Raw genomic sequence first — 16,922 nt, 5'->3', positions numbered from 1 at the left:
CGGTGTGACATACATCTGGACACAGCAAACAATAAAAAAGGCCAACCTCTATTCACAAGCTTTCCATCAAATATGCTGTATCAGTGCACACTGCCGATGCCAGAGGCCTTCATTGTCATGCTAATGGGACCGAGAGCCAAAGCGCTCAGTGGTAGCATTCATAAATGGTAATATCACATCTTATTATATTGGACTTCCTTCCGTTATCATGGCTTAGAAACCCCGCGGCCCGAATATCACATCAGGTTAGATAAAGAGCCAATATTAGGATACAGGCTTTATTTTGACATGAAAAATCAGTGTTTAATCCCATTCTTACAAAGTACAGTAGGGACTGATACAGCAATCCAATAGAGGAGGCAGAAAAATGTGCTTTAATCAAATTTATATGGAAACCATGAATGATCATGGGTGGTAATTGCATTGCGTTGGAGGAAATTATTGAAAACTCTCCCCTGGGAACCGAAGTGGCTAAATAACCTACCTCCAACATTTCCTCTATATCCCGAGGTGCAAGATCATGCTGCAGAACAGAGTCCAGCACAACAACCACAGGAAAGCAGTCACCATACAAACGCACCAGAGAAGAAGACAAAGAGCAACACAAAGAGAGAAAGATGTACAAAAACGAAACACAGAACAGACAAGACACTGCAGCAGCTCGTTTCAACCTACTTTAAAAACTAGATAGCTTCAAGTCATTAAATAAGAGATTTTAACTAAATTCTGAATCAATTAAATATAAAATTAGACAAGCAGATTTTTCTTTTCCCCCTGAACGTTGAACATTGCACTTTGATAGCTCAAAATGATTATAAATAATACACATACAAACATACAAATACATATACAAAAGACAAACATTCACTATGCAGAAAGAGAGAAGATGATCACAACGACAGGCTATCGAGACCGAGACAGCCGGTTACCTCTACTTGTAGCTGTCCCTCGGAGCCGCTCTGCTTTCGTTCTGGAAGATGCTTCAGGAATTGGGCTACATATGTCATGACAGATTTCTCATCTGGCTTTTCTACGTCGACATCTGAGACGGGAACCAAATAAATAAAATCAGAAGTCAAATAAGCTGGCTGTAAATTCTTCAAGTTTTCTCATAGAGAAAAATATCAGCCGCTGATAAGAATCAGCTTGACTGAAGGAGACAAGCGGGCATCTCAAATAAAATCAATTTTCACCATTTCAGATCAGTGTCCAAGTTTTGTTTGGGGGTTCCGCCATGCTGGATCTCATGGCCTAATGCACCTTAATTATGCTGATGTCAAGCTTGATTTGCTGGAGTACATTTTGAAGGGCAGGCATGAAGGGGAGCAGATGGTGTCTGGCAGTGAAAGTGAGATGCACATCTGATGCAAGGACTGACCCAGTATTGTACAGTATTTCTATTCTCTAAAACTTGCCTTGCAAACATTTCCGACAGTATTCATGCCCCATGGTAGGCAACTGTCTCCTCAGTCTTGTGTCTAGTTTAACTTCCCCCTTGTTATCTCGTCATCTTGATTTAACTGAGCTGTATTTTGGTATCCTTCTGTTTCTACTCTCCTTGATTACCTTCATGCGTATAAATAGTCCTGTATGGTTTCTTAGTCTTTGTCATAACATTTGTTTACCTGTCCTTCTGTTCCCCCTGTCTGTTTTCAAGAAGCTTTTTAGGAATATGTTTTATATTTTAGACATTTGGGGAGGACTACTTTTGGGTCCTTCTCCTGCAAATCGTAACAGAAATTTGGGTTTAATGAGTAAACATCCCCTTGTACTGGTGAAAGCCGGGGTGGTGGTGACATTGAAACACCACGCAGCAGAGCAAGAAGCATGTTAGAGGAAGAAACAAGACATTTTTCAGCTTAGGATGTGTTTGGTATATGCAGGTGTATAATGCACCATGGCTTCAGTGGACTGCCTATCTGCCTCTTTACTGCATTAATCTGTATTTTGTAGCAGAGAGAATCCAGTCAGCGACCTAAAATATTATTTTTAAGCAGGGCTCTAGAGTGCGACCAAATTTTTTAATGGTGCGACTAAAAAAAATATTAGGTTGCACCGGTGCGACCAACTGTTTGAGTAACAAAAAAATAAATAAATACTCCGCAACTCCGAACGTCTCCGTGTGGTCAACAGCAGACACACATTATGCCCCTATCGTGGTCTAAACCAATCAAAGATAGTCAGGGGCGGGACCTCTCTGATTGATCGTGGTCCAGATATTCATGTAGTCCGTGTGTATGTTTGAAAGTGCAGGGCAGGTGGACAGAGAGAGGTGAGTAGCTTGAATAAAGCGATATCGATTCATTAAATCCTGAATTGACTTTTAAATATAAATGTCTTTTTCCAGGTAATTTTCTCAGGTTAAAGCTCACAAAACTATTTCAACAACCACCAAACAGCAAATGAGAGCAGGTTAACGGACTCCACACGACATCGGGGCTGAAAGCCGACAGCTCACTGATTCTGATGTGTCAGGTCTGCGCTGTGTTTACGTCTTTTCTGCACTAGATTCTGAGCGGCCTCTCTCCAACCAAAATTCACTGAACCAGCAGCAAAAGAATCAACAAACTACGCTTCACATTTGATAAACATCGTCATGAATTCTCTCTTACTTTTGCTATTTTTTGCTCTTCCACGATAAAAAAAAATCACACTTCATGCACAGCTCTCTCTCTCTCTCTGTGTACTTCAAGAACAGTTTTCCATCTCAAATCGTGATAAATGCACTGCCCAAGTGTCCCCTCTCCCCATTGCCTTTCAGCGGCAGGCAGCAGCAAACAGGTGCTGGTCGTCAGAGGAGGCCGATGTGATGATTAAGTTTAACATTGTCTACAATATTGCCAAAGAGTGCCAAAGCACTTTAAGCACAAGCACAAGATTATTAGTTAATCGTTTACAAATCAATATTGTCTGTATGGACAGCAATCCCCCCCCCAAAAAAAAGTGCACATGTGAAACTGCGGTGTTAAGTGAAGCGGTTGAAAAATTTGGGTGTGCCTAACTTTTGCACTGGTGCGCCTAAGAAAAAAATGTAGGCGCACCAGTGCAACCATGGCAAAAAGTTAGTCTAGAGCCCTGTTAAGACAATAAAAAGAAATAAAATACATAGTAATTTTATGCCTACTTGTAGGTTTGTTGCTGGTCAGGCTCAAGTTTGCTTTTGATAAACTTCATGACAGAGTCACTCCGAAATGCTACTGGAAATGTTATTTACCCTCTGGCTCAAGAAGCTGTGGAATCCCTAGCTCAGTCTCGGCCAACAAGAAGGCTTCATGAAGATTTTCCCGATTGGGCCTTCCCCATACTCGCTCCATGTCGACAAGATTAGGCCGGAGAGCATTGATTACCGCGAAGAATGCTAAACCAGTACGCCAGCTGGGGCCAAAGTCCCTCACCTCAAGGCCCAGACTTCTAGAAAGGACAGAAAATTACAAGATCACAGCAGAGAAAAACAAAACATAACCTACAACCTGCAGCAACACTTGACCATCAAATCAGACTTCATACTTGGTGGCTGTCTGCTGGACCCATCTCAGTAATGCCTTCCTGGCTCCACCCTGCAGAGGAGGAAGAGTCTTCTTTTTGACGGGTGGGCTGGTGATCTCAGTGCTGCTGGTGGAGCTGTCCAGTGAGGAGGTGCTGCTGGACACGGTATGGAGTGCTGGTAGGCTACTGGTTAACTCCTCAATCTGGAAGCAACAGAATACCAACTAAAGTCAGGCTTAGCCACAGTTAGTGATCCAACTGCGTTTCTCCCTGTTTATCATGCCCTGTGTTGCTCTGCTCTCCGGCTCCTTCAGGTTTGTTACTTTGGTTCTTAGTTTTTCCCAGTTTAGGTGTGCTCCAAGTTGTTTGCTTAATTATTAGATCTTGTGAGTGAGAATCTTTTCCTAACAACCTTATCAGGAATCGTGTCTGCAAACTAGCTGTGGCTTTAATCCTTGTATACATCAGCCGCATTTTACTTAAATATTATTTTTTTATCTGTGGTATCATTATAATCATACTTTATTTGTTGAACAAAGCAAAAATTGTGAATCTGTACGAATAGAGTCAACGGACATATTTAAGCAAGCATGTAAATTATTATATTGGGAGCTCAGTCTGATAATATCCAATCAGGCCTGCGGATGAGCCACAGTTTCTGTTCCCTAAAGTCAGCAGACTCAGAAAATCCATAAATAAAACAAATCAATATGTCAGTAAGTGAAAGTGTACATTTACTAGTGCACTACATTTCCTTTATTGAATATCCTTATGTCTGATGGAGTAGCAGGCATTTATGTGTACTGATGCTGCTACCAGAGTGGAGTATTAAGTTCTGATTTATTCTCTGCATGTCTGAATTACCTGAGGCAGATGCTGTTTATTTTGAGTGTAAGTACTTTTAAAGATCAACTTATTTTTTATGTCCCTTAAGCTTAAATTGCTCATTTTTAGATATATATAACTAGAAAAATACACATCTGCTCTCTCTGCCAACTGGATATTCTCAGCCATGTTAGCTGTCAGGTTAAGGTTCTTGTGGTGAGCAAGTAGTAATATTCACATCATGTTTTTCTTCTCACTGTTTTTCAAAAAATAACGCTGAATTATGCGCATTGAATCTGATGATCTAATCGCACTAATGCTGCAAAAAGTTACCTGGAAATAGAGAATGATGGTCCACACCAACCCCAGGACAATAGATGGCCGTCCATCCACGATGTCTGTTGAGTTGATGTTCACCAACTTGATCTGTGTCCAAACGCAGCAGCATTAAACTACACTATTAGAAGGTCTAGATATTTCCAGATCGCAGACTAATCTATAATTTTTTACTATTACCCCAATAAGCTAATTTTATTCAGAAAGTTAACAATAAAGAGTGTAATGTAAAAACACTGCCCAGCCAAAAAAAAAAGAAAAAAAAGCTCAACATCTGGATTTAACTAACCGAAAAAGTAAGCGCCATCCATAGGATTTAAGAAGATTCAAAGCGTTTATTGTCATGTGTACCAAGAAAAAGCATTTCTCTGTACAATTACATTCTTTCTCTGCTGTCCAATTGCTCGGGTGTAACTGATGCTACGACTAGCTTCTTGTTTCATAAACAACGATATCCTATCTCATGACTTAAACATTCATCCTCAAGAAAGAAATTATGTAGCTGGAAAAAATCTTGTCTGTGGTCAGAGATCACTTAAATATTTGGTGAAATCAAATATAATGAATAAATAAGTCTACTAGTGAAAGTAGAAGATTTTCCTTATACACAATGTGAAGGAAACTGATGGGATTAGGACTAAACAACTGTGTAGGGTAAAGAAAACCACTTATCAGTAGCTTTAGTTTAGTTGGGAGCAAACGGGTTGAACTCTGGAACAATGGAAAAAGTGTTATGATTTGGGGTTGCTTTAGTTGGTCTGGTTCAGGAATGTTATGTGGCCAAAAAATACATGAGGTCAGCAGAATCTACTTAATGACCAGATTTTTTTCATCAATTTTAAAAAAAAATCAAAATGGCAGGATTCAAAGAGGGCACCAGTGTGAAAGAGTTGTCCAGGGAGCGTGAACCATCATTTTCACACATGGGTTGATCACCACAGACTTTAAACCTTAACCCCATTGAGAATCTTTGGGATGTGCTGGAGAACTGATCAGACTCTTCTAACATCAATACAAGATGGTGGTCACAAACATAATGCATTTATGGACAAAAATAAATATTAGGACATTCATAAGATTATCTAAACCATACCACAGCAATTAAGTCAAATGAAATAAAAGAGCACGTGACTTTTTGGCCAGGCAGTATGTTCAAGTCCTACTGAGATTGAGAATCTCTTTTTCAATAGAGTGATGTAAAAGATAAAAAGCTGCACAAATACAAACGTTACACACATTAAAGCAGGTGAACTTAACATCCAGATTGAGAACAAAACAGCCACAGGTTCAAGCTAATTTCAGTGCATCTTTAAGAGAAATCACATGTAATCATCAGAACTCCTGCATGCAGATGTTTCTGACACAATTTATCAACATCACAAAGAAAAAAGTGGAGCAATGTTATGAATACTGACCGGAGATCCTCTGTACGCAGACTGGAGGCAGATGGAGGTGGAACAGGAAGAGGAGGAGGGGGAGAAAGATAATTCATAAGTACTGGAGATGATTGAAAGCAAACGCCTGATTGACTGTGAAAAGGCAGATACTGTAGCATCTCTGAGGTGAGATAACTTGAGTGGTTGGCTGAGAGGAGAGATCTATCACTACTACACAGGCAACAGGGATTATATCCAGCAGAGATGGACACAGAGAAAGGGAGAAAGGGGCCGAGTGGAGCAAGAAACGAGAGAGAGAGGAGGCTGTATCTTGTGATATGATGAAGTATTGTATATTATCACATAGAGGGTTGTATTACTGAGGCCCCGCAGCACAACAGGTCATCTAATGGTAATACCTGCCACTCCACACATGTGAACAAGCATGAAAAACGAGATTGGGGGCAGACGAGGGCAACGTGGGGAACCGTGGGATAGTGACTGATAAGAACATATGCAATACATGGTGTTATATTAAAAAACACAGCAGGTTATCCTGGCAAATCAAAACAGTAATGCAAGGCTGGAGTGGTTAACAGAGGTATAGCGTGACCACACTGAAAACACACCAGTATAAAATGACAGCAGTAAGCATATACAGTAGCAGTAGTTGTGTTTCTTTGGATAAATTGTACTAAACTCTAAATAGCAAAACTAAAAAGTTGTGAAGCTGCGTAAAACGCTAACAAACTATCCATCCATTTTCTAAGTTGCTTATCCAGTTCAGGGTCAGGTAAACTGGAACCTACCCCAGATGTTTGCATTCAAGGTGGGGTAAACACTGGAGCGGTGACCTGTCCATCACAGGTAACCAATCATCTAAATTTATTATATTAATAACACGTCAAAGGCAACATATTAAATGATGAAACCCAAATTCAACCATTTTTTTAATAGTTTGACTTTGAGTTCTTCTTTTATTGTTTAAATATTTGACACTCGGTTTTTTTACTTCTCGCCATCTTTACTTTAGAAAGTCTCAATCTCTCCGTGGCATTCGTTTACATCCAATTATTACTCATTAAAATAATAATTTATTACTACATTTTTTAAGAATCTTATTTCTATGAGCATTTTGTTGCCACAGTCCAAGGTTTTGTGAAACATGTTGCTGGGATCGAAATCAAAATGAGAAAATGACCATGGTGGTGTTTACTACACCATCAGTGATGACCCCAAACCCTAACTCTTCTTTCTAACAATTCAATTTAAGGGAGTCATGCACTGACTTGTGCAACTATCTCAGAGTTTCTTACAGGCTGGGGTATGTACTATGTACAGTTACAGCCGACATAACAATTTCAGGATCTGGCAACCCAACCCAGTCGTTTTCCCTAACCATAACCACAGCTTTCAATGACTAAACCCTAACCAGAGACTTTATTAACTAACCCTAATCACATGATCTGAGTGCCTAATCTGTGTCAGTTAGAAATATTTTTTTTATCCCTGACTGTCAAGAACAATGTTTTAAAAGAAGTGAAGGGAATATCGTCATAGGTTCAGGGTCATCACCGATGATTGGGGTCTGATTTTGCATCCAGTTTTCATTTACATTTTAGACAGCTTCTCTAATTTCCCAGAAGGGAGGCTTTACATCACAGGGTTTCAACAGTTTCCAAACATCAGTAAACATCATTACACCAGCAAATACTTACTTTCTATGACACAGACACGAGACACAATCGCGGAGCAGACATGGGCAATCTAAAGCAAAATGTAAATATGCTCTGTGTGTACATCAGCTTCACACACAGAGAGCATATTTACGTTTAATTTTCATCTCTCCGATTTACGCAGCAGAGTGCCCACTGATGTCTCATCTCCAGACAGCAGATTACTGGTTTAGGATTTACAGTTTTAACCCTGTCACACTCGAGGAAGACAAGTCAGTGTCCCCGCAGACGTCAGCTCATACTCATGGCTTTATTTATGTATATCCAAGGACGAGCCAGGCGACACTTTGAGAACGTTTTACTAATCTCATGGAGGGGCAGTTGATGCATTTAGATGATTACATTCGAAACCATATTGAGCGTTTTTTCTGATGCAATTCTGCCAATGAAGCAGAGAAAAGGAATTTGCTAAGTGCTAATAACATGGAGTGCAGTAGGTGTAGTGGTAATCAGCTGAAGAGAGAGAGACGTTCTTCTCCATCTCTTAGAGGGAGCCAAACAATTAAATGTAATGAAGTAGTTAAGACAGAATTACATTTAACAAACAAAGTATTTGTGGAAATATAAATCGAGAGAATCTACTAATTTCAGGATACCCAAAGGATGTGGGAATGTGAAGACAATGAGAGGCGAGAAGGAAAGAGAAGCGGGTCACACGAGGTCAAGATTCAATATTTGCGCCCACAAGGCTCCAGATGAGCAGGGAGAGGAGCAGGAAGGTTAAGAAAAAAAGAGAGAGAAAAACACATAAAAAGAAGGCGGTGAACTCTTACCTTTCTACCCTCAAGGAATTTAAGAGCTGTACCAATGTTGGCGACCCAGTGGATCCTTTTTAGCTTCTTGCCCTGTTCACATGGCTGGAAGGAGAAGGGAGAACAATGGATATGGAAAGGAAGCAAGAGAGATATTGAGAGGGAAAGAAAACGGGAGGGTAAAATGTATCAGTACATGTATAAGAAATTAGCACAGTTTAAACAGACAATAAAGCATAGAAAAAAATATAGCATAAACGTTTTTGAAATAATGAGACTCAGAATTCCAATCAAAGACTATAAACAAACGGATCAATAGGACAGAGGCAGATTAGACCTTAGGCAGTATTGGTCAAATGTAATCCTCAAGCCGTGTGTGTCTTTGTCTGTGTTTGTGAACTCTGATCTGTCCTTGTTAATCTGGGCTTTCCCACTCAATTCAAACATCCTAATAAAAGTCAGTCAATAGGCATTTCCATATAATTCTGGCTCATTTCACATTCACTGCATTAAGTCTGCAGCCCACTGGACAAACAAACATTCAAAAATTATTGTATTTCTCTTTTATTGCATCAGCCTGAGCCGGTTCAGTGTGAGAAAGTAGAAAATATAATCCAGAGAGATCAGAGGAGAGGACGTGTTTGAAGCTTGTAGCCAAATCCCATGATGTAGAAATGACCCACAGGCTCACCAGCTTTTGTCCTGAAAGGACTTCCAGCAAGGCCAGCAGCATCACACCATCTTTTATGTCCTCAAAGAGATCGGTCATCACCAGGGGAGGGACATGCTACAGAAGAAAACACACACATCATATGAAATAAGTAAACTTAAGTGCAATGCTTAAACTAGAAACATTGTGGTTTTTAACATTGAGAAAGACTTGAAAACACTCGTCTGAAGGCAGGTGCATACTTTATAATAACACATTTTTTCCAGGCAAGATATTTCTAAACAAGCGACTGAATTTATGTAACTGTTTGTGCAAAAAAAAAAAAGAGGGGGAGGGATCACTGTTTACATAAGTGTTTCATGTCACACAAAGCTTTCCCAGTTTTCTTGGAATGCAAACAGTCAGGATTACAGAGCTAATAGGTCTAGCAATGTACAGAAAACTTTGAGGTAAGAAGTATTTTTCTGCACATTATCCCCCACAAAGCTGCATAGTGCATACATAACCCTAACATAATACATATATTAAACTGTAAGACATTCATTTAAACTTGTGGGACATGGATAAAGGAAATCTTCATAAAAAAACTGTGCTAGGAGCCCAAACAGAGTTTGGTGGTGCCGTGTATTACTGACAGCTGGATTCATCCATAAGCGCCGGCTCAGAGGACTCTGAACGGCTTCTTCAAATCCTAAAATATGCTGATGATTTCAAACTGTATCCTTCCCATTGACTTCCTCCCTGACCTGACACAGACTTCCAGACTTGAGGAAATCCACATATCTCAGTTTTTCGCCGCCGCCACATCAAGGATTTCTCTTAAAGCACAGTCACATGCTGGGGCTGAGGAGAGCTTTAGAGGGGAGGGGGAGCTTTCAGACGAGCGAACCATTCACAGGGAGATTAGCAGCAAAGGGAGTGAGTGAAGAGAGGGAAGGCAAAAAGTAGAGATGTGCGCAAGAGTGTGTGTGCAGCCAGAGTGAAAATATATGTACAACCCCAACAAAGCGAAAATGAGAGAGGGGTTTAATTGAGTAGAAGGAGTGGCAGTGAAAAACATGACAGAGGCAGAGAGAGACAGGACACTAACCTCAAGTCTTTCAAATTTAATTAGCAAACGCAGCAGCGCTTCTCACTAATTCCTCTTCTAACGTCGTTTCATGGCTTTGGATATTAGGGTTTTCAGACAGCACTTGTGCCCGTATCATAGCCTGACAGAAGAAGCACTTAAAAAAGATCCTATTCAGAGGGATAAATTATACTATGAGCTAATTGAAGCCAAATTTACCTATTTGTTCATTATAATCCCAAAGCTAATGAGGAAATTTCAGACTAATTACAAAAAAAGAAAGTAATATTCATTCCCTTTGCTCGGCAACATGCGGTAAAAAAAATAAATCACGAACTTAATGAGCTAATTACACATGAGCGTCTGGGTCGTAATTGATTGTGAGCAGAGGAGTTTGAGGATGTGCGTCTGTCTGTGCTCTCTTGATATTCCCCCGGTACATTTGACTGGATCCCAAAAGATCAACAGCATGAAAGACACAGAAGGGGGCAGAAACAAAGGGAACACTTAGAGGGTTCAGTTTGAGCTGCAATACATCCAGTTTGAAGGGACAATAAAAACTTGAAGTCTTTTTAGGATGATGGTATTCTGACAGGGAATTATTGGCACATAAAATCACTCATGTAGAAACATTTCAATTAAAATCATGCAGGACTTGTGCAAAGTCAGCACTGTCATCTCACAGCGGCGGGGTTGTGGGTCTAAATACATTGGCTGGGGCCTTTCTTGTTGTCATTATCAGCTGTGCTGCTGACCATGTGGAGTCTTACAGGATGCAGAAATGTGGAGGCAAACCGAGAAATCTTAAATGAAATGTTTATTGGCTGGTTGCAATAATCCAAAAAGGGGAACATCAAAAAAATATAAACTACAGAAACAAAAGGTTTAACCAACACTGGGGCAAGGAGAACAGACACTGATCAAAGACAAGGAGAGAGAGCGTCTATATACACACAGAAGGGCAATCGGGGAAGTGGAAACAGCTGGGGACACAGCTGTACTAAATCGCAGTAGACGAGACGATGGAAACAAACTAAGCAAAGGACAGCTCTAAAAATAAAGCAGGAAGTGAGACAACTAAAAAGAAGGACTAACATTTTGGACTTTTAAATATATTTTCATGAATTTACAACTTGTCGAGCAGATAAAGACCTCATCCTTCACCATTCATACTAATATGTAATAGACAAACAATTAATGTCTCTTTTGAATTTAAATGCCTGGAGTTTTTTTAATGTGTTAACAGAAAAATAAATAATAAAAACGATTCACTTTATAATTACAGGGCAATTTAGGCAATAAGTTACCAGAATTTTTCTGTAATTTTACATATTTACTTCTTAGAGTTTAAGCCCAAAGAGTCATGCTGGCACGTTTCCTGCATTTAATACAGCAGTTTTCTTTATCATGAAGAAAAACAGAGATACTGTTGAAATAACACTTTTTAATAACAGTGAAATAACACTTTTTTATATTGAGACATCTCAGGGATTAAATGTGTAGTTAAACATCTTTACACTGATACAAATAGTTTTTTTTTTTACCTGTCTGACCCACTTAAAATCAAAATGGGTTGTATGTGGTCCACAATGTAAAACAAGCTTGTATGACTCCTAAACACAAGTATGAAATGAAATGAAATGAAAGAAAGCAACACTGCCGTTAAAAAAATAAAAATAAACACAACTTAACAATTTAAGAGGACACCACAAGCAGAGTTAGCTGATTGAAATTTTTAATACTTTGAAAAACATAACAGCAGCTTAGTTAACTGAAGCACATGCCACGTGCCATGATTTGCTGTCTCTGAACTTCATGTGCACGGGATGTATCACCCTCTCCCCTCGCTCTAACCCGAGAGTAAACACCAAGAGAGGAGCTGGGAGCTTCATTTCTCTTCCTTCTTTAATCTCAAAGAACACTTGCTTCACTGATGGCTGAACTAAAGCTGTTTTCCCGGGAAAACGCCTGAAAGACGGCGAGACCTCCGCAGTTCACACTGGCCACTCTGTAATTAAGCTTTAACCTTCTCAGAAAGGATTTGTCAGAGTGGAAATTTGGGGTCCGCTGACTGAAACCCCTCCACATGTGTCACTCCACTACCGGGTGCAACATAAAATACACTGTGAGGAGAGCAATTTTGCAAGTTGAGTGTGACTGCTGTGTGGGTCTAAACGACATCAACCTTTATCTAAATGAAATGCACCCCCTGGAAAAATACTACCTTGCAGCTCTCTTATAGTTCATATCTTTGGCGAGTTAATCTGGTGAACTAATGAGAGTCATTCATCTTCTGTATAAATTACCAGCTCCAATACATCCCCTCTCATAGAAAGTCTTTGTCGGAGCCCGTAAGACTTCTTTTGTTATACCTGTGGAGTAGTAAAGTGAGGGGGAGGACGGTGATAGCAAAAGGAAGCCCTCATGCTATGGCTCAACTCACCTAACGATTAATCACATACCTTTAGGCGGTGAATTAAAGACCTGTGATAACTGGAGTGGCCTAATCATCTGCATAGCCAAGGGCAGGATTTATCCCTGTGAGAGTAAAGCTAAACCAACTGTTAAAGCTTCTCTGTCTTCTATCCTCCTGTCTCACTTTCACACTACTTTTTGCGTATGATTAGCTATTCTTGTGATAGTGAGTCCATAAGATACCACATAATCTCTACTAGTCTGCAGAATGATGAATTCCAGAAATGGCTCTCTTTATTTTTTGCACCACCTTTAAGTTGGTGAACCTTTACCCCCTGCTCATCACAACGCTCTTTGAAAATTCACCAAGCCGCTATGACAGCCAAGACATTTTTAAGACAAATATAGGCCAATCAGTATCACTATGGTAACGTCAGGCATCAGGTGGAAGTGTAAGCAGCTTCGTGATGAGCGAGGAGAACATCACATACGTAATTTGATCAAGTCGGCAGAGGGAAAAGCATGAGGAACAAATATGGTTTTCTCTTCCAGTGGAAGTGTGATGGTATGACTAATCTATTAATTACCCGAATCCATTAATTAAGGCAAATTTAAATGGAATTTTAATGAAGTCTCCGGGATCTTTGTTGGATCAGTTCATTGAGTTTTTAGTGCATGAGTGTTGATATAGCAAAAATGATCTTTTTCCACTTTAGGTTAAAAGATTAGTTAGACATCCGGCCTTCTTGCTGAAAGCTATGTGAGGAAATAAATGCCAATCTTCGGCTCTTAGAGTAAATATAGAAGTAGGACAAAGCAACAACCTCGGGGATGAAAAATGAGCCCATTGCTGAAGTGTCAAAAATTACAGCCCTGTGAATGGCCACTTGAAACTGCAAAAAGAGGTCAGTCTCCCTGGACTCCTGTGTTAAAAATGGTCAGCTTTAGACAGCTAAGGTTTTTTTTTTTTACGTCCACTTATTTATTTATTTTAGAAACCACCTGGTTTAACTGTGTTTGTAAATGTATTAAAATTAAGACACTGGCTGCTTTGGCACTGTCTCCTAGGCTTCACATCCCTGAATCGATACATATCTGGACTTTTTTTACTGTCTGAAGAGGAGGGATAGCGGATATATTGAGCAAAGGATGCTGAGAATGGAGCTGGCAGAGAAGAGGAAAAGAGGAACCTCAGAAAAAGTTCAGGGATATAGTAAAGGAGGACATACAGAGGGTTGGTGTGGCAGAAAAGGATAAAAAGGATAGATGATCTGTGGTGATCCATAAAAGGAGAAGCCAAAAAAGAAGATAAGCTACTAGATCTACTCATCTACATATTTATAATGCAAATGTGGGATATGTGTTCATTTTCTCAATTTACTCATCTGACCAAAAAAATGTTGAACTACCCCCTCAAAGCTTCGTGGGAATGCCTCTCCAAAATGTTCAATCACAATGAAATAACAAAGGGACTGCAGCTCTGGTCAACTGCAGGCTTGATAAATAAAGTATGTGGTTATACCTTGAATCTTATAAAAAATTCACAGCATTTAAATATTGGGCTGTGTGTGTGTAATTTTCTGCTGGCACAGTCCTGAGACGTGCTTGTTTAATATTACGTCACGGTTTATTCCCTTCTGAGTGCTCTTCAAATGAATTTTCAGCTCCACGTCACCGCAGTTCAAGAACTCCACAGCTGTCGTAATCAAATAGGGAACCTTGAGAGGAGCGTCACTGATTGGAGTAACACTTAATTGTGTTGCACTGTGCCATATTTGCCTTGTCTGCCCATTCCTGACATAACATTTAAGCATTAATGAGCGAAACTGATGAGCCTAACGTAGTATAATGCAATAATTACAGGCCCCTCAGCATGCAGTAGCATCAAATGTGTTTGTTTACTATAAGGCACAGACATATTGTCCACTGAGTGGACAAATGAAGAGCATGCTTTAATGAAAAACTCTTATCCTAAACAATCTAAATTGGCCCATATTGAGATAGCGAGATTACTAAAATGTAAATTAATGACTCTAGCTTGCAGGGGAAAAAGACATACAGTGTATTAAATGCTGTAATATGAAATAGATAATTAGAGTGAGAGTAAATCCTTGCTAGTAGCTATATGAAACTGACAGAATAACAAGGAGCAAAAAAATCATGCAAGAATGAAGGACCGTGTGTGGTCTGAGCTGAAACAAGCAGTCCCATGACCAGCTCTTGGAAAATGTCAGCGCATGCACACAGGATGTAGTAAAGTCACTCACAGTGGAAAAACATGGAGATCGGGGAGTTTTAAAACAAACACCAGCACCAGCTTTTGTGTAAATGGATAACACAATGCTGGCACTAGCAGGGAAACACAACCAGACTTTCTTACCTTTGCCAAGTGGGAGTTGATCCATTTTGTGAATGTCCTTTTCTGCACTGCTTCCTGCTCATCTGTAAATCAGAGCCCAGAGCATCACTATTAGTCACGCGCAATAATAAACAAAGAAAGGATTAAAAACACAATCTTCTCATTGTTTATTGTGAGAGTCACTTGGGTTTCTGATGCTGGATGGCTGCCTCTTGTTATCTCTGATAATCTTCCTGTCTCTCTAATGTGTCAGTCACACCAAATCATACCTTACACTAATGTACAAAGAGAAGGCATTTGACATTTACAGATGGCATTTTCATTATCTGAACTCCTCTTGCTGAGGACAGAAAATTGTGCTCTCGAAAATGCCCTTTAAATGATAGGAGGCCGGTGGTTCTCCCTCTTATCTGCCATGTTCTAGTCATTTCTGAGTACAGTTTAAACATGAAATCTGGTGCTCTGTTCAGGGCTGTGATCAAAATACACAAACGCGACATTACCCCAAATGCATTGGTCTTGTTTATGGCAGCTAACGTAATGAAGGCCCTTTTGGAAAGACCCAATCAATAGTATACATGTCTGCTGACAATGTCCCCTAAAAAGGCACTTAACCTGAATGAGAAAACCTAATAAATCAAGCATATATACAATTTTCTGTGCATTCATAGTATGAAAGTGTGTGTGTTCTGCTGGATTTTTACAAACTAATGTATAGTTTATTCTTCGTGATATCTTGTGTCAGCAAAATTCAATGTTATGTGCAACCCATGTATTTAAAAAATTGAACATGAATGAGGTTATCTCAGAGAAATTAATGTGCAGCTGCTACACTTATACCATTAGAGTGTACAAAACCACACAATCTACCTGGGATTCAAAGCATCCCATCACGCGCATGCAACTGATGTTTTTGTGTGTCCCGTCTTTGCTGCAGAGCAATATCCTTGAGATAAGCACGTTATCAGCGAGAAAGGACGTCTGACACAGTGCCTTCCTCTACCTTAATGAAATATGCTGACGCCTTGATTGCACTCAAGTTGGTTAGTGTGTCACTGGGTGCTGTGGACAGACGCTAAAGGGAAGAGGTGTGTCTGTGTCTGAGGGAAGGTACCTTTCATACATAATGCATATACACTCACACATAGTCATACGTGCCACTGAGCAGCTTCCTGCTCTACAAATTAATCTTTTGATTGGGTCCAAGAGTAATCAAATATTGATGGGCGGTAATATTGGATGAGAATGGGGAAAGATGTTCCCTCCCTCCACATTCTTGAGCAGGAACATGCGTGACGGAGAACAGGCCTGCATGTGCGTGGTGCCAGCCTCTCAGTCTCAGGGACGAGGTGACTTTGAACCTGCCGCACAAACGCAGTCACTCTTAAGCACACACGCTCATCTTCTTTCAATATAACAATGGGAAACAGCCATCCTTTGCAGCAGCATTTTAACACACTTGATTACCTTCTGTATCACTTGTCTCATACACAGTCCCTGATTTCCCACAGCGAAGATCACCTTAACAAATTATCATTGATATAGTCAAGGAAAAGAATGCAAACTTGGTGCAAACAAAGAGACCAGTTGTCAGACATCTCAGAGTATTTCCTTTCTTCTCAACAGTATAGACTGATAATGTGATTTATCCAGAGACAAGCTGGCAGACAGAATGCTGAATATGTGATATCCAAATGAGCAGAGAGGCAGATAGCCACAGGGTCAGACAGAGAGATAAGGAATCAAGCATTTTGACAGTCAGCCCTCTGTGCTGTGACACCTGCAGTGAGTTGCTACTTGTCTGCTGGGTATGCTTGTTTCACCAGCTGTAGACCTCCACACACACACACACACACACACACACACACACACACACACACACACACACACACACACAC

General features: G+C 40.1%; 1 protein-coding gene across 6 annotated transcripts in view; it reads right to left on the bottom strand.

Moving 5' to 3' along the window:
* Positions 1-16,922, bottom strand: part of syne1a (spectrin repeat containing, nuclear envelope 1a) — a 139,802-nt gene that overhangs the window by 106,625 nt on the left and 16,255 nt on the right. For 5 of the 6 annotated variants that reach the window (XM_042225798.1, XM_005914583.3, XM_005914580.3 and 2 more), the window contains 9 exons: positions 15,046-15,107; positions 9,203-9,298; positions 8,533-8,616; positions 6,063-6,083; positions 4,645-4,737; positions 3,508-3,689; positions 3,215-3,411; positions 930-1,042; positions 485-523 (listed from right to left, as the gene is read on the bottom strand). In XM_042225798.1, the coding sequence (XP_042081732.1) occupies positions 485-523; positions 930-1,042; positions 3,215-3,411; positions 3,508-3,689; positions 4,645-4,737; positions 6,063-6,083; positions 8,533-8,616; positions 9,203-9,298; positions 15,046-15,107 (887 nt within the window). The remainder of the gene's footprint in view (positions 1-484; positions 524-929; positions 1,043-3,214; positions 3,412-3,507; positions 3,690-4,644; positions 4,738-6,062; positions 6,084-8,532; positions 8,617-9,202; positions 9,299-15,045; positions 15,108-16,922) is intronic. The other variant, XM_005914582.3, reaches the window with a different exon arrangement.

The sequence above is a fragment of the Haplochromis burtoni genome, unplaced genomic scaffold, assembly GCF_018398535.1.
Source record: "Haplochromis burtoni strain Fernald_Lab_line unplaced genomic scaffold, NCSU_Asbu1 Contig_8, whole genome shotgun sequence".
Taxonomy (NCBI): Eukaryota; Metazoa; Chordata; class Actinopteri; order Cichliformes; family Cichlidae; genus Haplochromis; species Haplochromis burtoni.
Note: the sequence above shows the minus strand (reverse complement) of the source record. Positions and strands in the feature narration are given on the sequence as shown.